The sequence below is a fragment of the Dromiciops gliroides genome, chromosome 4, assembly GCF_019393635.1.
Source record: "Dromiciops gliroides isolate mDroGli1 chromosome 4, mDroGli1.pri, whole genome shotgun sequence".
NCBI classification, from domain to species: Eukaryota; Metazoa; Chordata; class Mammalia; order Microbiotheria; family Microbiotheriidae; genus Dromiciops; species Dromiciops gliroides.
Window position 1 is genome coordinate 3840437 of NC_057864.1, and position 24101 is coordinate 3864537.

Genomic DNA, 24101 nt, shown 5'->3' on the forward strand with positions numbered 1-24101 from the left:
TTCAAATCCGGCCTCAGACACTTAACACTTACTAGCTGTGTGACCCTGGGCAAGTCACTTAACCCCAATTGCCTCACTAAAAAAAAAAAAAAAGACCAGATTCAAAACATACTCTCATTTTGCCAGCTATGTGATTTGGGGCAAGTTACTTAACTCATCTAGATTGTAAGCTCCCTCAGAGCAGGGGCTAACTTTTGCCTCTTTTTGTATTCCCAGTGCTTAGTACAGTGGCTGGTACACTTAAGAGTACACAGTAGGTGCTTAATCAGTGTTGATTGATTGATTGAGCTTCAATTTCCCCTTCTGTTAGATGAGGGAGGTGGATTAGATCAGGACTTCTTAAACTTCTTCCACTCGCAATCCCCTGTTTGTCTGAGGAATGTTTAGGCAACCCCGGGGATGTAGGTATGTAAAATGGATCCGTATAACTTCTTACTGTTGCCAGAATCTCTGTGGCCCCCAGAGTCAGTTATGTGACACCCATCTAAGGTCTAAGAAGTCTTTGATTCGATGATCTCTGAGCACCTTTTCTAGCTCTGGATTCAATTATCCACTGACTGGAATCACGACCTGCTGGAAACTCAGTTAAACACATAATGATAGCTGTGCTTCAATGGATCTGGTGCGACATGGGGGTCAGCAAGGGACAGGAAAGGAAGGGGACTGAAGAAGACTTTCCATAGGACCTACTATGTGCCAGGCCCTGTGCTCGTTGCCTGGGATGCAAAGACCAAATGGAGAGCGGGGGAGCCGTACAAATGGGGATAGCCTCGCTCTTTAAAAATCCAGTCAGAATGCGATGTCCTTCCCATGGTATTGCTGTCATCCCATCCATGCCCGCCCAATGCGCCTCTCTATTTCATGTGTTCCCCAAAACTCAGTGGGAGGTTCCATGGGGCCTCAAGGCATCATTCTTTTCATTTATGTTGTCTAGACACATAGTCATTTTGTGTATTACTTTCCTTTCTCTCCATCACTTCATGTCTTTCCATGATTCTTGATTTAGAAGCACTTTCTTATGTGCAACTCTACTTTGTTTCTAGTTCTTTGCTATGAAAAATGACACTGCTATGATTATTTTCCTGTCTATGGGTTTTTCTTTCAGTCATTGACCTCCTTTGGATATATGCCTAGCTTTGGAATCTCTAGGTCAAAGGGCAAGGGCATTTTTTAACTTCCTTGATGAAATATTTAATTGTTCTCCATAGTGATGAGGACAATTCATGGCTCCACAAACACTGAATCAGTGTGCCTACCTTTCCATGACTCCTTCAGCATTGACTCTTCTCGTTACTGTCAGCAAAGTTCTTTTAATGACCAGACTCTTTTTTTTTTTGGTGAGGTAATTGGGGTTAAGTGACTTGCCCGGGGTCACACAGCTAGGAAGTGTCAAGTGTTGGAGACTGAATTTGAACTCAGGTCCTCCTGAATCCAGGGCTGGTACTTTATCCACTGTGCCACCTAACTGCCCCCCAGATTCTTTTTAAAGAAAAGTTGATCTCAAACTGAGGGGATACCCATCAATTGGAGAATGGCTGAACAAGTTGTGGTATATAAATGTAATGGAATACTACTGTGCTGTATGAAATGATGAGCAGGTAGATTTCAGAGAAACCTGGAAGGACTTACATGAACTGATGCTGAGTGAGAGGAGCAGAACCAGGAGAACATTATACACATAAACAACCACATTGTGTGATGATCCACTCTTCTCAGCCATACAATGCTCCAAGAAAATTCTGAAAGACTCATGATGGAAAATGCTATTGAACCCCAGAGAAAGAACTATGGAGTCTAAATGCAGATCAAAGCATACTATTTTCATTTTGTTTTTCTTGTTCTTTTTGTTCTCTTTCTTCTTTTACAACATGATGAATGTGGAAATGTTTTACGTGATTGTATATGTATAACCTATATCGGATTACTTGCCATCTTGGGGAGAGGGGAGGGAATGGAAGGAGGGAAAAATGTAGAACTCAAAATCTTTCAAAAAGTAAATGCTGAAAATTGTCTCTATGTGTAATTGGAAAAAATACTATAATTTTTTAAAAAAAGAAACGTTGATCTCATTGGTTTCTTCCAGGTTGAAGATTCTATGATTCTGGTCTTAGAAAATCTTTAATCACCAGAAAAATCTAGAACTAAAGAAAATATAATCAGAAATTTATTGAAAGAATGTTATGAGGGGTAGGGGATAGCAGCTAGGTGGCACAGTAGATAGAGTGCAGGCTCTACAGTTAGGAAGACTCATCTATTTGAGTTCAAATCTGGCCTCACACTTATTAGCTGTGTGACCCTGGACAAGTAATTTAACCCTGTTTGCCTTGGTTACCTCATCTGTACAATGAACTGGAGATGGAAATGACAAGACAGTATCTTTGTTTAAAAAAAAATAACTTAAATGGGGTCAAGAAAAGTTGGACACGCTGAAAAATGACTGAACACTGTGGGGAGAGTTGTTTGGGAGCATTTCATTGTTTTGTCCTGAAACCTTTGTTCTTTGAAGGTGGAGTAATTCTCTTTGTGTACAAAAACAAAGGGAAGTTCCTGAATTGTTGCAAACTATTTAACGGCAGGCAGACTGTCTCCTCTTTCATCTCCCCAACTGGCAAAATCAAATTTGATCATTGTCAAGAGCATGACAATGTAGCTCTCAATGATGAAGTTAATTAGTTACACCCTACTTACAGATGAATTGGTCTTGGATTCTGCATTCCAAAAATAAACCACTGTTAGATCTGTTATGGGTTATATATAAAATTAAATCTAGGCATCCATTTTAAAAATTGGAACACTGGAGAAAGTGAGCCGTTTTGCATGTGTTTGTCAGTTCTGACTAAGATAAAATTGCCAGACTGTTTCTCTAATTGTGTTTGTGTATACAGTGATTCTTTTGAAAGAGAAAATAACATAATTAATCCAAGTACATTCTTCTTCATAGTCAGTGATGCTTGGTGCATTCTCCTCTGCTAGCCAGAGTTTTTGGAAACCAGCACCATTCCATGATGTATCAACAGAGTATCTGTATCTATAATATCTGAGAGGACCATATAGAGATTGATGGAAGAATGACTTAACTGTTATAAAGCTTATCTCCTCTCTCACTACTGGATTTATCAGAAGTAGGGATGGAGGTACCACCACCTGCTCCTTTTACACTCCTTCGTGTGTGATAGTCATGAAAGCATCATCAGGATGAGGACCCCCTCCATTCTTCTAAGATTCTGCACTGTGGTTGGCCAGCACCTCCCTCACATTCCCTTTCTCAAATCTTAGCATAATTTTACATACTGATGTATATATAAACAGTAGTGGAAGTTTAGGACAATTCCATCAAGACTCCTTTGATGTGGCCACATTTCAAGTCCTGAGAAGATGTTAGCATTTAGAGCTAGCTTCAGGATCTTAGATATCATCTAATTCATTCCAAGACCTCACTTAAGAAATATGGAATGAGGCAACTCATTCAAAGTCACACAGGAAAACAGGCAGTTAGCTCTCAGGACTCATGAAACGGTCTCTCCAAAAAACCTCCCAATAGTGGCACAGGACACTTCATGGAGCAGCAAAACCCACAAAAGAACATACGGAGATCATTTTCCAGCAAAAGCCAACTTGGAAGGTCAGCAGGAGGGTGCTACTGTGCCAGGGTAGGAAAGGAGCCCAACCCCACAGTCACCCCGACACAGATCCAGTCCCAGGCAGACCTCACCAGAGAAGGAGACCCCTAGAGCCTCTGAATCAGCTGCAGCACCTGTGTCATCTGGAACTAAGCTCACAGTCTGGTGAGAGGGCCGAGCCCTGAGCAGAGGGGAGATTATAGGGGTCTCTGCTGCTGCTAAGGCAGAACTTGGGTTTTTCACCCCTGCTGGGAACCAGGAAGTAGGCTTGAGTGGTGGTGGCCCAGCTTGGGGAGGGGCACAGGCTTGTTGGAGCTAAGAACTACGGCACAAAAATTTTTGCTGTCTGGTTAATTAGCAAGTTGGCCTGGGGTTATGTACGGACCAGGGAACAGGCCAGGTGAGTGAAGAACCTGCCCCTCCTTAAATCATATCACCTCAGATCCCCTGAAGTTTGGGGCAGTGCAGCCTGGAAATAGTGCTCCACTTTAAAGAGTTAAAAATCAAGTAAAAGACAGGCAAAATGAACAGACAGAGAAAAGTGAGGATCATAGAAAGTTTCTTTAGTGACAAGGAAGATTGAGGTGTACCCTCAGAAGAGGATAGCAATGTCAGGGATCATACATCCAAAGGTTCCAAGAAGAATATGAATTGGTCTCAGGCCAGAGAGGTGTTCAAAAAGGACTTTGAAGATAAAGTAAGAGAGGGGGAGGAAAAAATGGAAAGAGAAATGAGAATGATGCAGGACAATCATGAGAAAAAAGTCAACAGCTTGAAAAACTAAACTGACCTCAGACCACTAGAAGGAGGCAGATTCACCCTTAGAGATCCTTGACCCTGGGCAGGCCTTGGTTCTCCAGTCCTGCCTCACTCCCTAACCTTGCTCTGAGACAGGAGCCTCCAGGGCCTGAAGGGGGCTACCAGGGTCTTGAGCTGCTGACACCAACTGGGGTAGGGAAGGGCAGACAGGTTTTTTTCTAAGAGTGGGTGGGTGGGTTTAATTTTTCGTCAATTTCTCTCTGATTCAGTTTGTTTGAAATATTAAATAAAACTACTTTATGAGAAAAAAAAACTAAACTGGCCAAATGGAAAAGGAGGTACAAAAGCTCTCTGAAGAAAATCACTGCTTAAAAATTGAGATTGAGCAAATAGAAGCTAATGACATTATGAGAAATCAAGACACAATAAAACAAATCTAAATGAATAAAAAATAGAGGGCAATGTGAAATATGTCCTTGGAAAAACAGTTGTCCTAGAAAATAGATCCAGAGAAATAATATGGAAATTATTGGACTTCCTGAAAACCATGATTAAGGAAAGAATTTAGACATCATCTTCCAGGAAATTGTCAGGGAAAATTGCCCAGATATTCTAGAAGAAGAAGGTGAAATAGAAATTGAAAGATTCCACAGATCACCTCTTGAAAGAGATCCCAAAAGGAAAACTCCCAGGAATACTATAGACAAATTCCAGAGCTCCCAAGTCAAGGAGAAAATATTTCAATCTGCCAAAAAGGAAGAATTCAAGTACTGTGGAGCCACAGTCAGGAAAGCACAAGATCTAGCAGCTTCTTCATTAAAGGCTCAGAGGTCATGGAATATGATATTCCAGAGGGAAAAGGAATTGGGATTACAACAAAGAATCACCTATCAAGCAAAACTGCATATAATCTTTCAGAGGAAAAAATGGTGCTTCAATGAAAAAGAGGACTTTCAGGTATTTGTGATGAAAAGACCTGAACTGAATAGAAAATTTGACTTTAAAATACAAGACCCTAGAGAAGCATAAAAAGGTAAACAGGAAAAAGAAATTAACAAGGATGTTGAAAGTGTAAACTGTTTACATTCCTACATGGGAAGATGGTATGTCTAATTCATAAGAACTTTCTCAGTATTAGGGCAAATGACTGAAATAAATGTAGACAGAGGGCACAGGTGTGAATTGAATATGAAGGGATGATATGTGTAAAGGATTTATTTTTTGTTTATCTTTTTTGTGTGGTTGAGAGAAAATAATAGGGTTTTGGGAATGCCCAAAGGCTCCCCCTTCAGGGGATTGATGGGATTAAGATTGATTGGATTGACTGACTTTGTTGATTAAGTCACTTAAAGTTAATTCAATTAAAACCACACCTGCCTGGCCTTCAAGAGGGCATGTTCTCAGAGGTTGTGAACTCTGACCTCAACAGGGGACCACCCAATAAACCAATGGATTTGGTTGATGCTAGCCAATTAGGTTGAATCAGTGTGTAAGGACTGCCTCTCCTCTGAACCCAGAAAAAGCTTCCACATGCAGTTACTCTCAATTAGACTCTGTCGGTGGTGCTTTCGGTGGCAGAGGACTTGGAGGAAGAAGCAGGCCAGTCTGAGCTCTATTTTTCCTCTAGGCTAGATAGGCCTTTTCTTAACTTTTAGAGACGTGCTCTCTCTTTACTAATATTTAATATACTTTAATAAATGCTTAATGCCCCAAAACTGGTGCTAAAGCTTCTAATTTATAAGTAACAACTATATTAGGAACCCCAGTTAATTTTCCCTAAACTTGGGACAGAAGTAAGGTGACAACACTTAAAATTTTATACACCACAGTGTGGTTGGATTTGGGTGACATGCCTGGGTTTGTGCAGTGGGTGAGTGTCTTTTGTCTGAGTCCAGATTTGGGCTCATGTCCTCCTGTGTCCAGAGTGGGTACATTGTACACTGTGTTACCTAGCTGCCCCATGATGACATTTTAAGGGTAAAATTGAGGGGTGAGAGGAATACATTGGGGAAAGGGGAAGGGGAGAGGTAGAATGGAGTGAAATCCCACATGAAAGAAACAAGTAAGGGCTTGTGGAGTGGGGGGGAGAGGTAGGGGAAGAGAAGGGCAGTAAATGAACCTTAAAATCATCAAAATAGGCTAAAAGACCTTAATCTCATCAGAATTGGCTCAAGGAGAGATTAACATACAATCCCAATTGGGTGGAGTAATCTATCTGAGATGGGCAGTGAATGAGCCTTATACTCACCAGAATTGGCTCAAAGACCTTAATCTCATCAGAGTTGGCTCAGGGAGGGAATAACATACACACTCTATCTAACCCTGGTGGAAAGTAGGAGGGGAAGGGGATAAAGAGGAAAGGTTAAAAGTCGGGAGGGCAGATTGGGGGAGGGGGCAGTCAGAAACAAATCCCTTTTGAGGAGGGATAGGATGAAAAAGATAGAAAAATAGAGTAAATATCATGGAGAAAAGAATAGAATGGAGGGAAACAGTTAACAACAGTAACTGAAAAAGAGAAAAGGAAAAAATGTACAAAAATATTTATAGCAACTCTTTGTGGTGGCTAAGAATTGGAAATCAAAGGAATGTCAATCATTTGGGGAATGATTGAACAAGCTATGGTATATAATTGTAATGGAATATTATTGTGCTATAAGAAATGACAAGCAGAATGATTTCGGAAAAACCTGGAAATACTCATATGAACTGGATGTATAGTGAAGTGAGCAGAACCAGGAGAACATTGTGCACAGTGACATTATAACTCTCTGAGCATTTGTGAATGACTTAACGATTCTCAGCAATACAATGATCCAAGACAATCCCAAAGGATTAATGATGAAGCATACTATCCACCTCCAGAGAAAGAACTGATATTGACTGAACACAGATTGAAGCAAGCTATTTTGTGCTCCTTTTTTTTACTTGAGTCTTTTTATGTAAAATTACTAATATGGTAATGTTTTACATAATTGCACATGTATAGCCTCTATCTGATTGCTTACCACCTCAGTGAGGGGGGAGGGTAGGGAGGGAGGGAATGAGAGAGGAATAGAATTTGGAACTCAAAACTTTCAATAAATAAAAACAATGACAACAAAACAAAACAAACAAACAAAAACCCAGAGTCACACAGGATAAAAGGAGAAGCAAGTTTCAAATCCTAGTCTGTGGACTATGATGTTCTTTCCACACTAGAGCCTTTGGAGAATTGTCTAAAGAGGTTTTATATACCCATTTCATGGAGGGGGGGTAGTAAATTTTAGACAGGTAAGGAGTCATTTGAAAGACCATTACAATTTTATCTCTTGCTCAAAATGGATTCTGAGGAGTTCTTTTCTTTCTCTTAATTACTCAGAAGCTATCATGCTTTTACCAATAATTGCTGATATTTTTTAATAAATTATTCCCCTTGGACAAGTCACTTCAACTGTCACTGTCCCAGGCAAGTCTCTAAGACTAAGTTGAAGGTGTTTGGAAACTTGCCTGGGTGGTGGGGATCAAGGGTGGGGAAGGGGAGTGGTCAATAGGAGTTCCTTATAATCATTGAGATCTCAAGTCTAGTCTAAACAATAGTCTGAGAGACAGAGACAGCACAGCCATGTGGATCAAATGTTTGACTTGGAGTTGGGGAGACCTGGGTTCAATCCCAGGTCTAGCACTAACAATTATGATCTTGGGCTGGTCACTGCAACATTTTGAAACTGTCTCTTCCATTAAATGGAAGGGTTGGACTAGCAGACCTAAGGCCTCTTCCTGCTCTAAGCCTGTGACCAATCAATCGACAATTATTAAGTACTCGTTGTATGCTGGGAGCTGAGCTAAAGGCTGGAGAAACAAAGCGAGAGCGTGAGCAGCTCTGGCCGAAGGCTTATGTTCTGAGAAAGGGGCAAGCTCATTCCAAATGGTGAAGAGCCTCCTGAATCAAAGTCTCTCGCTCATTTAACTAAGGCGCCATCTTTCCAGATAAACAATTTAATGATGTCAAGTCAAACATCTGGAATTCAGGCATGTAATAATTTTCATGCAAAGCTGCACAAAGTCATTTGATAAAATGTTCCTCAACCAGCAGTTCCCCCAGATTTCCAGAAGGTTCATGCGGCCAAATAGATTATGTGTTGTTTTTCCATGTTTAGAATCATGAAACATCCTTCCAATACAAGGTGGGAGTTGAGAAAGTGGCCACTGAGAGGTGCAGTGGTCAGAGCATAGGTCTGAGAGTCGGGAGGCCCTGAGTGCAAGTCCAGCATCAGATCAGACACAGGTGTGATCCTGGTGAAGTGTCTTAACCCACACTTGGACTTCCTCATCTGTATAATGGGCACACAGTAACAACAGCCGCCTATCTTTCAAGGTTGTTCTGCAGACAAATGAAGGTAACACACAGGAAGTATCTTAAAGCTCCGTGTGTATGATAGCAATTACAATGATCATTCACAGTCCCCGGAGGGAGAAGAGCCACCTCCCCACAGAACAGAGGGCAGGGAGGGGGTCCTATGCATCTGGCCTAGGTCATCCCTCTCTTTGAAAGGGCTAAGCTCAGGTTGAGGAGTATTGGGAAGCAGGCACAGGCTGATATCAGAAAGGATGATTGGGGCAGCAGGGCAGGGAACTTCAACTTGGAAACCAGGAAAGAAAGGACTTTATCATCAAGGTCTGGACTGAGAACCAGCACTGGACCCCATTTAGGGGCTAAGATGGTGCACGTTGCAGCAGAAGCATTGGTGGAAAGAATGCGGCTAGAACTCTGGGATTTGCCAAGGGCTTTCAGCAAGTCCTCTCACTGAATTCTCACAACATCTTGTGAATGAGGTAGGTGCTCTTAGGGTACCATTGAGGAGACTGATGCCCAGAAAGTTTAAGTGATTTACTAGGGGCACACAGCTAAGAAGTGGCCGCAGCAGGGTTTGAATTCAGGACTTCCGGACCCAAGCTTGGTGCTCTACCCACTCAACAACCTAACTGGCTTCTCCAGTCAGTGCAAGATGACGTGGGTCCAAGCACCGGCCCTGTCACTGATTGGCTGTAGGACTTCAGACAAAGGAAAATGAAGGAGGTTGGTTGAGTTGGCCTCTCAGGATTCCTTCAGCTCTTTCCCTGTGACCCAGTGGTCCCCTTGAATCATTTCCCTTTGAGGATAATCAGAACAACTCTACTTGTTTCTTGTGACACTTCCTGGAGCAGTGGGCAGCAGCTAAGAGACCCTGAGAAGCATTTGGTATTTTATGCCTCCCCTGGCTCCGGTCAAGTACAAAACAGCAACTACAAACACATCTTTTTCCAAATAATAAATGTGACAGTCTTTGTCCAAACCCGTAGCCCTCATTCTCTCAATGCATTCATCAGCTCTAGTTGCCTAGACTGACTACAAAGGTTGGGCTGAGGTCTGGCGATAAGAGCATTAAATAATAGACTTACAGCTGGGGGGCAGCTAGTTTCACCTCCTCCAGCGTCAGAGGACACTGGTGTCCAACAGCTTGCCCCAGGTCACACCTACAGTAAGTGACTAAGCTGCGATCTGAACCCCCACCCTGTGACCCCAAGACCAGGGCTCTCACTGTTGCACCAATCCCAGTGCTATCCACTGGAGATGTAGATTTACAATAGAGCCTTGGGACTGAAATCTCCCATGGACACTTCCTTCAGCTCCCCTAGGGAGAGAAGTCAAACTAACTTTGCTTACCTTCCATCTTCCCATCCCTTTGAGATTAGACTGTTGTAGGGGGGCAAGGGAAAGCCTGAAAGTAAGGTGAACTTGAGGGCAGAGGACCTGTGACCACAGTGCATCTTACCTGGCTTGAGGTGAGCAAATGGGATTTCCCCAGTGAGTAGCTCCCACAGACACAGGGCGTAGCTGAACACGTCTGCTTTGATGGTGTACCGTGTGCACTGGGTGAAGACCTCAGGGGCCATCCAGCGGAGATTCTGCACAGCAAAGACACATGGTGATGCCCTCCCAAAGACTCAGGCCCTCTGCTGGGGGCATGGGCTTCTGCCCCCCACCCCAGTTGTTTTCCATTTGTTTTAACTGCCTATAATCTGACTGTGTGAAATAATGAGATTGTTCCTGATCTTCCTCTTTTTCCAAGGCATTGTTCTCACAGGCATCTCCCCCACTCTAAGCCTCATGACATTGATCATCACTAAGAAAGTCCTGCTCTGTATGGACGGACAGTAATGATGACCTCAGGCTTGCCATTGGTGATGGGGGGGGCAGTTAGCCTCTCTTTGTGTCCTCCCTCTTCTCACCCCATGGAGCTTTACAAGCTCCTTGAATCATCCAGAGCATGACTCTGCATGACTACACGACTCCCTGGGAGCAACAGAGACTTAATCTAACTCTTCTAGGTCTGGGTGTCTAACTGAGGTAAGGGAAGGGGTTGTCAGTGCCCTGGGAAGAGGGAGGGGACCATGGAGTGCAATGCTTTGCTGCCTTTTCCAACCCTCCACAGCCAACTGGATTCTCCCCTTCCTCATCTCCTGCCAATGAGCTTCTCCAGCTCATCTCTGGCTTTTGCCAGAGGCCCTTCCCCATCCCCTTTAATAGTGGTGTCTGACGCTACCTCTAGTTTATTCTGTCCAGATCTTGTTTGGATGTAGTGCTTTGCATATTGTCTCTTCCATTAGACTATGACCACTTTGAGAGCGTGGATTGTTTGGTTTGATTTGGTTTCTCCTACCTTTCTTTAGATCTCCAGCACTTAGCTCAGTGCCTGGCACATAGCAGGTGCTTGATAAATGACTGTTGACTTGACCTGTCAAAGGCAGGTCTTGAACCTTGCTCTTCCTGACTTCAGGCTGGGCTCTTTATCCATTGTGCCAGGCTGCCTCTTAAGTGCTATGAAAATGTGGATTCTTATTAAAAAAGAACAAACGCTCCATGGACACAGCCTTGTGCCTTGATACACCATATCTCATAGGTAGGCACAGACACAGCTTATTTTTGTTTTAGTGAGGGGAAAGCAGAGTGGTGAACACACTTCTCCAAGGCAGAACACTATTTAAGCCAGTCTTCAGAGTTGCATGCATGCTCATACTGAAGGTAGGACTCAGAGTTGTATGCATGCTCATACTGAAGGCAGGACTCATTATTTCTCACTGGTACAGTAAGATTGGAGCCTGCCCTTGCCATTCTAATTTGGTTGTTTTGATGTTTGGTATTCGCATTCTAATTATGTGCATTTGAGAAGAGGTCTCCAGTGGAGTACCCCAGGGATCAGTCTGTGTCTGGCCCCATACTGGGGCACATCTTTATCTTGGGCAGGCTGGAACAAAGGCAAAGCCAGCATCCTCAATAGATCTGCAGAGGTAACCCAGCTAGTCCACGGGATGACTGCCTGGAGCAGGAGATGTCTCATTGGATGGAATTTAATAGGAACTTAGGTTCCAAATATTGGCTTTATCACCACAGGCTGGTGAACAAACCAGTGGTTTGATAAAAGCTATGGGGGTTATGTGGACTATAAGCCCAGCATGTCAGTCATTTGCTGTGGTGTTCACAGAAGCTACTGCAGCTGGACTACCTCAAGGGAGTCAGGATTATGAGAGAGAGAGAGAAGATTTCTGTCTTCCTCCCTGTGGTGTGTTGGGTGTGACAGTTCTGGAGGACCACTAGAAAACTGGAGACCGTCCAGAGGACAAGTAGCCAGGCAAAGAGCCTCTGTCCATGATACATGAGGAGGGGGTGGAGTAAGACTTGGGTTCAAATCCTGACTCAGATGCTTGCTAGCTCTATGGCATGACTCTGTTTAGGTGAGCCACTTAGCCTGTTTGGGTCTCAGTTTCCTCACCTGTAAGATAAGGAGCTTGGACTTAAAACCTCAGAGTTTCCTTCCAGCTCTAGCTCTATGAAGCTAGTCTTGTTCATTGACTGACTGGCTATCCCTTTCTAAGGGAATTACTAAGTACATTTACTAAGGACCTCCTTATTCGTGTGCACCTTGTGGGGATACAAAAAGGGCAAAAATCTGGTCCCTACCCAGTCTGAAGCGGGAGACAGTGGGTATGTAACTGTGGAAGATCAATGGAGAGGGGGCAGAGAGGGAGGGCATCAGCAGCTGGAGTGGGGGTAAGAAGAGGGAGAGGCAGTGAAATTGGCACCCAGGCTGGGTCCTTGTAAAGCCCAGTCCAATGCCAGGCACTGTTCTGATCCAGGGGAGGCAGGGCAAAAGGGAATGGTCCCACAGGGAGCTCATTTTCTACCAGGGACACATCGTAGCATCCATTGCATAAAGAGTTGTATCACCCCTCTCAGACGGTGAACTCCCTGAGGACCCTGGCCCCTTCCTGCCTCCTGGCCCACACCTCTGTGCTTCCTTGTGCTGAACAATGAATGATGTTTCAGTGAATGAATGAATAATGTTTTAGGGGACCTCAGTAGATGCTGAACACTGTACAAATGTTAACGCATTGAAAGTTTTGATTTTAATAACCAAATAAAAGTTGAGAGAACTAACAAGGAAAGTAGATTGTCTAGTCATACCTTCCTTCAAGAGGCTGAGGAACAAATGCATCTATATCTTATGCACAATATGACTTGAATTGTATTTTTGTAAGTTTTTTTTTCAAGGAAAAGTAGATGGAGAGCTGAGATCTGATTCAAGAAAAATCTATTGGAATGTCAGTTTGTTGGGGTTAGGGGCTCCTTCACATTTGGGCTTATAGTGTGTAGCACAGTGCCTGGAACATAGTAGGCCCTTAAATGCCTGGTTATTGCTGGAGGGATTCAAACCCTATTTCAGATGCTCTGATTATGGTCAGGGAACATAGCTTTGCCAAGCTTGCTTACTCATCTCTAAGATGGTACCAGTAAGAGTATTTGTCCCCAGGGGTATCACAGGCTTAAATGAAATAATGCCCCTAAAGTGCTTGGTCATTGTGAGCCACTGTAATTACAAAATGAAACCTTGGAACCTTGAAAGACAAAGAACTTGAATTAAGCAGAAAAGGCATCTGGCTCCACCTCTGCTTCACAGACAGGCCAAGGGATGTCAAGGTCCCATGGTTGGGAGTTTCTGAGCCAAGATTTGAACCATTTCCCCCTGACTCCAATTCTGGCTCCTTGTCCACATATGGAGCTCTTCCACCCCCCCACCCCCCACCCCCGCCTCTCCACCCCCCCCCCAACCTGATTGTTGGAAGCTAAAACAAAACACTGAACATTCACTGCTCCTGGGAAATGACATCTTTAGAAAACGCCACCCTCATCTCCTCTCATCTCATGTCTCCCTTCCAGGCTGGGTTTACACATTTTAATTGGGTACTAATTACAGAGACTAGAAACAGCAGCAGACTACAAACCCCAGGTTGTTTTGTCATGTTGTCCTCATCCAGAGACTGCAGGAATCTTGATTCTGAGTGAGGGGGAAAGGAAGCAAATTCATGTCAAAGCAAAGCCTCACCACCCACACCAGGGATTGTTTCTAACAATCCCAAACCACAGGGAGCCATGCAGTGGCATTTACATTTTCACTCCTCCCTCCCCTCTGACTGATGATATCAAAGAAGGAAAAGATATACGATCAAAATCCAGTTTCTGTATCATTTGTGTGACTTGAGACAAAGACAGCTGTCACAGACTCAGCTACTTTTTCATTCATCAAGTGGCATCAGAAGGAGCCTGATGTTTGGGGGCTGGGTAGAAAAGGCTTACCTCCAAAGTCTGCTACGACAGCGTGGCCATCTTCATAGAGGAGAATGTTGTGGCTAGAAGAGAAGACAGACTTTTAATCAAGCCACATTTCCCCTACTCGTCCTCAGTGGACTATCGTCATGAGGAAAGCATGTCATAAGCCTGCAAGTGTTATGTCCTGGTGGTCATGACTGTTGGCTGTTTATGGAAGAGGGATTTGATTAGTCTGTCTCTGGCCCAAGGAGCAAACACAACAGTGATGGTGGAATTGGCAAAAAGCAATGGGGCCCTGATGTCAGCAAACTAAAAACTCTTCCTAATAATGAGTTATTCCAAAGTGCCATGGGCTGCCACAGGGAAAATGGGGTTCCCCCACTGCAAAGATCACCAGAAAGATACTGGAAGGATATGTATTAGTAAAATAAATAGTAGAGAGGATTGTTGACAAGCATGGAATGGACTTACTGGACTGGGAGTAACTATTGCTATCCTTAGCTTAATAGTACCTTCAAGTGGGCAGCTGGGCAACAAAATGGAGAGAGTATTAGGAATGGACAGTTCAAATTCAGCCTCTCCAGTTAGCTGTGTGACCCTGGGGAAGTCACTTAACCACTGTATGCCTCAGTTCCCTCATCTGTATAAAAGGAGAAAATAATAGCACCTACATTTCAAGGTTATTGTGAGGATAAAGTTGGATAATATTTGTAAAGGGCTGATGCTTGGCACATAGGGTGACACATAATTATGTGTTCTTCCCACCTCCATTTATTTAGTCATTCATGCCCTGATTTCATAAACATCATCAAGGGACAACAATAGAGCCAATAGTGAGGGATCAGAAGAGGAGTGGGCGTTCTGATTGCATGACATATGTAGAATCGAGAGAGGAAATGAGAAGCCGTTCTTTGTACCATACACTGGGGAAAATGAACAGTGATTTGTAAACCAACCAGCATTTATTATGCACCTATTGGTGCCAATCAGGTGCTGTGCTAGGTGCTGGGAAACAATGACCTAAATGCAACACTCCTGGCCCTTGAGCAACTATTGGGGGCAGAGGGGTGGACAATACCTACACATACACACAAGTGTAGGCAAAAGATTTTCAAAATACATACAAGGAACTTTTTTTGAGGGGGATGAGGCATTGGCAAATGAGCACACCAGGAAAGGGTTCTATAGAAGGTAACATTCCTGTGTTCAATCAAGCAACAAGTATATATTAAAGTTCCTACTATGTGCCAGACATTGTGCTAGACTGTGGATACAAAGGTGAGGGGGAGGAAGCCAATTATTTCCTGCCCTCAAAAAGCTTATATTTCAACAGAATAACCAATAAAACAGTTCTTCCTAATCTAAGTAGTCAAAGAGAAACCAGTGTGACATCTCTGAAAGAGTTGGGGTCTTGGAGGCAGGAAGTCCTGCATTCAAAACCTGCCTTTGACACCAACTTGCTGAGTGACCATTAGTGAGCCAGTCATTTAGTCTTTCTGAAATGAACTTTCCACTTGTAAACTGGGAGAAACAGTGCTTATTGAATGGCCCTGCAAAGGTTGCTGTGAGACTCAAATGGGACGACGAAGGTAAAGCAGTTTGCAAACCTATAAAGTAAAGCTATGTAAATGTGAGCTGTCCCTGAGCTCTTCCCAGAGATCTCTCAGGACAAGCTGTAGCAACCCACTCCCTAATTGCAAGCAGAGGTTACCCCCTTGGAAAAGTGCCTGCGACACAGTAAAGGCTTGATGGATGCTTGATGAATGATTGTTAATAGTGACAGGACTACTGTTAATAACAAATGTAATATTCCCCTCTCTGTCAACAGGTCACACTGACAGTAAGAAAGCCCCTCCCTCTGCAATATCCCAATCATGTCAGAATTCTAGCCAAGTCCTTGATTTCCTACTGTCCAGCAATATCCTCTCAATCAGTTTGATCTGAGCCCCACCCTGGGATCTTAACTTGTAAAGTAAAATCTAGCTTGGGCTAGATCACAGCTATCAATGTCCTTGCTGCTGTCTTGAAAGACAAAGCAAGTAGAATGTGCAGAGTAGCTGGTGCCTCCTGACCCTGCCAGGCTCCTCGTATCACGCCTCCCCCCACCCCATTTTTTTTCTCCCCGGAAGTATAAAAACCTTTTCTGTGAGTTTTGTTGGACATCCAAGTACTAGGATAATGGTGGCGCAGGGCTGCAGGCTGGAGACCCTTCTTATCTTGATTAAAGATGCCTTTTTCCTCCACTTAAAAGTCTGATTTATTTCAGGACTAATACAGTCCATTGGCTTGCTTTCCATGGCACAAGAATAATGCTTTGTTTGCATTGGGCTGAACCTAAGGATGACCATATGCACTTTTCTTTTCAGCACAATGACTTGGAGAATTTATGAGCTATTAAATGATTCACATGACTTCTCTTTGGTCATAGATTGAGCGCTAGAAGCCATCTCAGAAGCCATCTATTCCACCCCCCTCATTTGACAGAGAAGAAGCCTGGGAAGGTCATCACACAGAAGTGAGAAGCAGAGATAGGACTGAGCGCAGATCTTCTGGCTTCAGAGCTAGTGCTGTTTAAATCAGGCCTCACAGAAGATAGAATCTTCCAATTCAGAGATTTCTGTTTTAGAGAATCCTCCAATCACAGAGTTGAAAGTGACTTGGGCAGTCGTATAGTCTGATTCCTCCCTAGAGTGTCACAACACCTTTCTATAACTTCCTACAAGATATGTGGCCAGGAAACCTCCAGGCAATGGTGGGCAGAAATTACCCGTGTGGGAGAGACACTCTTCTCTCTCCTCCCACACAAAGCTGCCCACACCTCATCTCATAAACTCCGTGCCACTCCCCCTTCCTCCTGCCTCGATGAAAACTATTCTCTTTCAATGCTACTGCATGGGAAGGAACAGAGAACTGACGTCTCATTGAGACTCTCCTCTTCACCTTTCCCAGTGGGGGTGGGGGTGGCCCCTCCAAGCCCCTCTCTGAGAAGAAGAACCTTACTGATCACACTGATTGGAAGAGCAGGGAATCACTCATTACTAATGACTTTTCTTAGTCCTTGCACAAAGAAAGCCAATGCAGTCAAGATTAAAAAGAAAGCAGGAAATAGGGGGATACTATTTTTACCAAAAATTTCTGATAAAGGCCTCATTTCTCAAGTATATAGAGAACTGAGGAACATTTATAAGATATCTCAAATGAGAAATGTTCAATGGATATGAGCAGACAGTTTTCAGAAAAAATCAAAGCTATCCCTAGTCATATGACAAAATGCTCTAAGTCACCATTGGTTTGAGAAACACAAAACTCTGAGGTTTTACTGAGTCTGCACTGATGACCTCTCTGGTTTCTGCCCCCTCCTCACCAATAACAGCCACCATCATGGCTCAGGCTCTCTCTCATTGCCTTTAGCTCAGACTTGGTCTCTCTTCCTCCATCACTTCCCTCTCCATACAGCTTCCAAATTGATGATCCTTTAACACAGGTTCAGGAAGCTCCCTTGCGTCCCTCTTGTATCTGGGATGAAAAAACAACCCTTCTCTTTGCCCTTGAGAGCCTTTCCCAGTCAGTGTCCAGCCAACTCTCCAGGTTTATCAACATCGCTATCTGTCACACCCTCTTTGGTCCTGTGGAACAAGCGTTTTTGGCTATGCTCAGTCCATGATATTGGATTCCTGGTCTCAGTGCCTCTGTTTTGGCTCTCCCTTATGCCAGGAGTACATTCCCTCCTTACCTCTGGCTCAAGGAATCCTTAAGGCTCAGCTCAGAGGTCCCATCCTACAGGAAGCTATTCCCAGTCCCCCACCATCAGCTGGTGTCTTCTTTCTCCTTCCCCCATCCTCTGAAATACTTTTGTCTATATTGTGTATATAATTGTCTATGGACAGTGTTGCTTCCTGTTGTAAACCACTTTCAGCCGATGACTAGGGTTTTTTCTTTCTATCCTTGGCACTTAGCACAATGCTTATCCTGTAGTTGGGACTAAATAAACATTTGTATAATTGAATTAAATTGAACAGAATTGAGCTGATGAACATAAGTAGAAATGAAAGGGTAATAGCCCTTTCAGATGTCAAACTATATTATGAAGCAGTAAACATCGAAACAATTTGGTATGGGTTAAAAAGCCTAAAACTGCGCCAGTGGAACAGGCTACATGAGAAACAGAGACAATCCAATTCAGTATTTGAAACATCCAAGAAAGTAAATTACTTAAGGGGGATTCCCTGTTTGAAATGCTGAAAAGGAGCTTGGCCTCAAATCGTTTGGATGGCTTAGGAGGTACAATGGTTAGAGCACTGGGCCTAGAGTACAAAAGACCTGAATTCGAATCCCACCTTAGACCAACACTATCCCCAACACACTGGCTGTGTATCTCTGGGCAAGTGCCTTCCCCTTTCTCAGGCTCAGCTTCTTCATGTGCAAAATAGGCTAATAATAAAATCTGTTTCACAGGGCTGTTGTGAGGATCACAGGAGTTAACATACAGAAAGCTTTTTGTGAGGCTTAACGTGTTGTATGCACTTTGGCTGTTGTTTCCGTCTCTTAGACCATACACCACCATGAGTTCTGATTGATTTACAGCCTGAAGATAAAAGGTCACTGATGGAAAGAATCAGGAACAGAGAAGGAGTTACTTTGTGAATGGGGAGAGAATTCTAATTAGGGCAAAGCAGACAATTCTGATGACATGTTTTTGAGAGTTGGTGTAGCCTAATGGGAGGAGAGCTGGACCTGACCTTAGGAAAACATGGGTTCAAATTTCACTCCTGACATGTGCTGGTCTTGGGACCCTGGGCTGGTCACTGCATCTCAGTGCTCAGACAATTTTATGGCTTTTAAAGTGTAGGGTAGTTGTAACTCTATTGGTAGAGGGAGTTTCTTTGCCCTTTATTAACAACATGCAAGAGTAAAATCAGAGCAGCTTAGATAAGAAGAGATATTGTCAACTGGGGGGGGATCTTTGTATCAAACCAATACCTTTGATTAAAAACACATACACACTGAAATTGCCTTGATACCCCTGTTGCCTCCTTGGCACCTCCTCTGTCCAGGGCTGTCTCAGCACCCATCACATTGCCTAGTGGCAGGAAGACTTAACAGTGTGGGAGGGACCTGTTGTCTTGCCTTCCCCCTTTATCTCCCTTGCCTAGAACCTCTCTGCTCTATTTAATGGCTGACACAGCATGAATGAGATCGAAGTCACTACCATTATTGATTCCTGTGATGAGATGAAGTCACTTCAGTCCTTGCTACTGCTCCCTAGGGTCCTGCTGACCTTATCATCTACCTCGCACAAATGCCCTTCAGTCCCTCAGAGTTGCCATCTGACCTAGAGATGTAGTCTACAGACCCCTGAGCCTTACTATCTGCCTCCCTGAGGAAAACCTTAGGGCTCTCAGGCCTTTCCATCTGCCTCCTACCTGAACTTTCTCTTGTGTTGTCTCCCACAATTAGCGTGAAAGGTCTTTGAAAGCAGGGGCTGTCCTACTTTTTCTATTTGTGTCCCCAACACTTAACATAGTACTTGGCACACAGTGACTGATTAATAAGTACATGTTTTCTTATCCTTCCATCCACCCATCCATCCATCCCTCTATCCATTCATCCATCCATCCATCCATCCATCCATCCACCCACCCATCCATCCATTCATCCATCCACCCATCCACCCATCCATCCATCCATCCATCCACCCATCCATTTTCTTCTCATTCAATTCTTTCTTTGTTAAAAGGGAAAGCTCTTTAGGGGAAGGAAAAGAGTATATATTTAGAAAGTCCAGTGATTTAAAGACAAAAAAGACTTTCATAAAACTCAGGTCAGAGAGGGCAGAAGACAGACTTGGAGGGTATCTTAGAAGTCACTGAGTCCTCCCCCATTTGCCAAGTAAGCAAACAGCCCTAGCCCAGGGAAGTGGGTGGAACACCAGAACAGTATTCTATTTAGTGACTTTACAACCCTAGAAGAGGAGCCAGGGAATGGTGACCAGTGCAAACTACAACACAAAAGGAGAGGCTGGTTCCCCTTTTAGAAGGAAAGGGGACTAAGGAATCCCTCTTCCTTCTCAGGGGTGTCAAGTATAATTGATTATTCTTTTAAAAATATTTCTTTCTTTCTTCATTTATACAAGCATTTGTTATACCTTCTCACAGCCCTCCCTCCAATTTAACTACAATGAAACAAAACCCTCATTACAAATAATGTGCAGTCCAGCAAAACCCAATGCCCTCATTGCCCAAGTCCAAAAATGAATTTCTCTTTCTGCATCTTGAGTGCATCACCTCTCCAGAAGGACATGGGCAAAATGACTGGCCTTTAATCCTCTGGACTCATACATTTTCAGTGCAGTGACCAGAGTTCTTATATCTCTTGTCTTTTCTATGTAGTCCTCTTGCTGTATCGCTTGTCTTTTCTATGTAGTTTTCTTGCTGCATCTCTTGTCTTTCCTATGTAGTCTTCCTGCTCTATCCCTTGTCTTCCCTATGTGGTCTTCTTACTACATCTCTCGTCTTCTCTATATAACTTGTTCTTCTGGTTCTGCTCACTTCAGTCTGCAATGAGGTCTTCCCAATTTCCTCTTCCACTCTTCCTTCCATCATTTGTTATGACATAACAATGTACTGGAGACATTTAAAGTCAACATGTACAAAACTGAACTCATTAACTTTTCCCCCAAACTGCCCTCTCTGCCATCCCCCCTTACTTTTGTCAAACACACCACCATCCTTTCAGTTTCTCACATTTGTGATCTTGGCATTGACCTAAACAGCTGGTGGCACTTTGGCTATAGTAGCAGGCCTGAAGTCAGGAAGTTCTGAGTTCAAATTCAGCCTGACACTTACTAGTTGTGTGACCCTAGGCAAGTCACTTCACCTCTGCCTGCCTCAGTATCCCAACATAAAATTGAGATGAGATTGGCACCTTCTTCCCAAGGTTGTTGTGAGGAACAAATGATGTAAAGCATTTAGCACGATTCCTGACATGTGAAGGGTGCTATATAAAGACTATTGTTGTTGTTGTTGCTGCTTCTCTATCTCACTCACCTCACAGCTAAGTCACTGCTGAATCTTGCCATGTTTCCCTTCACAACATATCTTGCTATCTGTGTGACCCTAGGCAAGTCACTTGACTTCTCCCAGTCTCATGTTCTCCCTTTACTCTTTGCTCTTTCTTTAGCTGGGTCTCACATTTAGAAGGTGGGTAAAGCCAGTCTTTCCTAATTCTTGCCTTAGAGAGTAGTCAGGCCTCACTTTCTCTTAGTCAATCCCTTCACTACACCTCTTACTAAAGAAAAGAAGAATTTTCAAGGTGAATAATAGAAGGAATGAACATATCTTTGGTGCCCACCTCTGAGGGAAGCTTTTTTGCTCTTTCTTTACCATGTCTTCTTCTACCGTTTAAATCAGCTTACTAATGGCTCAGTATACTTATATACCTGAATTCAATGTTCTAGATTCAAATAATTGTGGGTTTCATTTGGTTGCTTAATAAAAAAAATACATAAATGTCAATATTTACATTATTTCAGCCCCTAGCCAAGGAGAAAGCTTGATATTTTGGACAAAGGTTTTAATCTCAGTCCTAGAATTTTCTTTTTTTTTTGCTTTTGTTTCCTTTTTAAAAAAATTCTGTCTACCAGAAACCAATCTTTTTCATGGCTTCTATTCAGAAATAAGAATATGCAGAAATAAAAACCAGTTATGGCTGAATATAATCGGGGGGCAGCTAGGTGGTGCAGTGGATAAAAGCATCAGCCTTGGATTCAGGAGAACCTGAGTTCAAATCAGGGTTCAGACACTTGACACTTACTAGCTGTGTGACCTTGGGCAAGTCACTTAACTCTCATTGCCCTGCCCCTCCCCCCCAAAAAAAGAATGAAAATATAATCAAATGATTGGCAAATTCAAACCATTGACACAGAAATCACAGACTACTTTAGAAATCAGAGATGAGCTTTGGAATCAAATTCTTCTACTTGGTCCTAAGAAAACAGCAGCAGGATGAGCAGGTAGAAACTAGCAGTGGTGAAACTGAATTGTAATGGAAGGACAGACTTCCTGACAATTTGAGCCACCCAGAAGTGGAATGACCTGGCTTGCCCCCTCATTGGAAGTCTTCCAGGAGTGACAGGATAAACCATTTCGGGGGTCTGTCGTAGGAATGTCTGGGGTGGGGTGGGGGTTGTACTAGACGGCCACTGGAGTCCTGTCCAACACAGGATTTTCATCATACTGTGAGTCAATGAGAAATGAATATAATTATTGACAAGCAACAGGGAAGGCCAAGTTGAATATCGTCAGCTAGAATTGATAATGAGTTGGTAGCAGACATTTCAAAATCTTTCCCAATTAGTGCTCAAGACCTCAGGAGCACTGGGAGAGGATTCTGGAGGTGTTCCAAGCTTGTGAGTTATCTTGACAGACTAGGCAAAAGGTATAGGGGTTGGGGAAATGTACGGAGATGAAGAAGGCTGTCAAAATAATGAATCAAGGAATCGCATGGGGGAAAGTCCGGTGTAGTGAGGAGACAGCTGACTTGAGTGAAGTGGTCTTTGCTCCCCATGGCCTGGCAAATAGAGGGGGGAAGAAGGACTGAGGGGGTTCTCAGTATTCTGCTCAGAGTCTTTGCATGTTTAATGATTTTTTTCTGGTTCTTTCTCAAGAAGGTCATTCAGACACAGAAGCTATATCAACTAGAAAATAACCCCTCCTTGCTAATTTTTCCCACCAGAGTAGACTGGATGAAAAGTCCTCAGACAGTGCTGAAGTCTGCATGCCTTGAGGCAAGGGTAAATTTCTATCAAGTCAGAAAGTACAGACAAGAAGTTGGTGCTTCAGGAGGTCCTGGATTAAGAGTTGGGAGGAACTCAAAGAGATCACCAATACTGCCCCACCCCATTACATAGATGAAGAAACTGAGGTAGAGAGATGAAATGGCTTGTTCACAGTAATTCATACAGTAAATGTTGGAGGCAGGATTTACATTCAGGTCCAGTGGCTGCCAGGGCTGGTACTCTTGCCACAACTACATAGCACTCTCATGAGATACAGAAGGAAGGCCAGGGAGGGCAAAATTAACCCGCAAAGAGCCAGGATTATGCATTTTTATATCCAAAGGAATGTAAACTCCCTGAGAAATGGGGTTTGCTGTTTCTATCTTTGCATCCCCAGGGTGTAGCAAATGTCTGGCTTATAGGAGCCACTTAATACATGCTGATTAAATTGTCCAACTGAATCATCCCCAAGCAGTGCTCAGAAGCCTGGAGGCAGGAGTGGAGAAAATGGCTGGTGGGTGGTGGGAGATTCAGGGCATGGAGGAAGGTAGCTGTAGCAAAAGGAGTGTCAATGTTTCAGTGATGGAGGCGAGCCTGGGCTGGGGAGGGTGGAGGAGTCCTGCTTAAGGCACCGAGACCCAGGGAAATTTATCTCTGCTGACGTGGGCCTCTTTTGCCTGCTTCTCCTTCAAGACTCTGCACCTCCCAGCTCAGTGGGTGCACTTTGACTGGTGTCCCCATTGCCTGGGCTTCTCTCCCATCTCCTCTCTCCCTCCTGGTTCCCCTCAAGTCTCTGCTCAGTTGTCACCTTCTGTAGGAAGCCTTTCTTCCCAAGCCCCCTTCATGCTGCTGCCTTCCCTCTGAGATCCCCTCCAATTTAGCCCCAACACTTCTTGTATATACATAGCTGCTTGTACATTGTCTATCCCATCAGATTGTGAGTGCCTTAAGGCTAGCGACTGAGTGTCATGTGAGGACCGATGAACTGTGTGTGCATGTGTGTGTGTGTGTGCGCCTATGTTATCCACATAAAGTTAATCCTCAATTAGTGTAAATAATTAATCCTCTGAAGTGGTTGCACTATTTAAGTCGGTACTATTCAAAATTATAATGAGGAAAAAAATGGTCCCAGCCTAGTAGAAATAGACAATGCAAATTTGAATGATGCAACCACTTGGGAGATTCATTATTCACACTTACCCAAACTCACATCTGCTACATGGTATAGCTGATCTGCTAGCTCACTCTAAGATGTTAGGCTGAATCTAAAAGCAATAATAATAATAATAATAATAATAATAATAATAATAATAATAATAAT

At 43.5% G+C, this 24101-nt stretch overlaps 1 protein-coding gene across 1 annotated transcript in view; it reads right to left on the reverse strand.

The window, feature by feature from the left end:
• The window catches only part of LOC122726597 (serine/threonine-protein kinase TNNI3K-like), a 329911-nt gene that overhangs the window by 94858 nt on the left and 210952 nt on the right, over positions 1-24101 (reverse strand). The window contains 3 exon segments of the mRNA XM_043964423.1: positions 10172-10304; positions 13680-13732; positions 14032-14084. Of these exon segments, the coding sequence (XP_043820358.1) occupies positions 10172-10304; positions 13680-13732; positions 14032-14084 (239 nt within the window).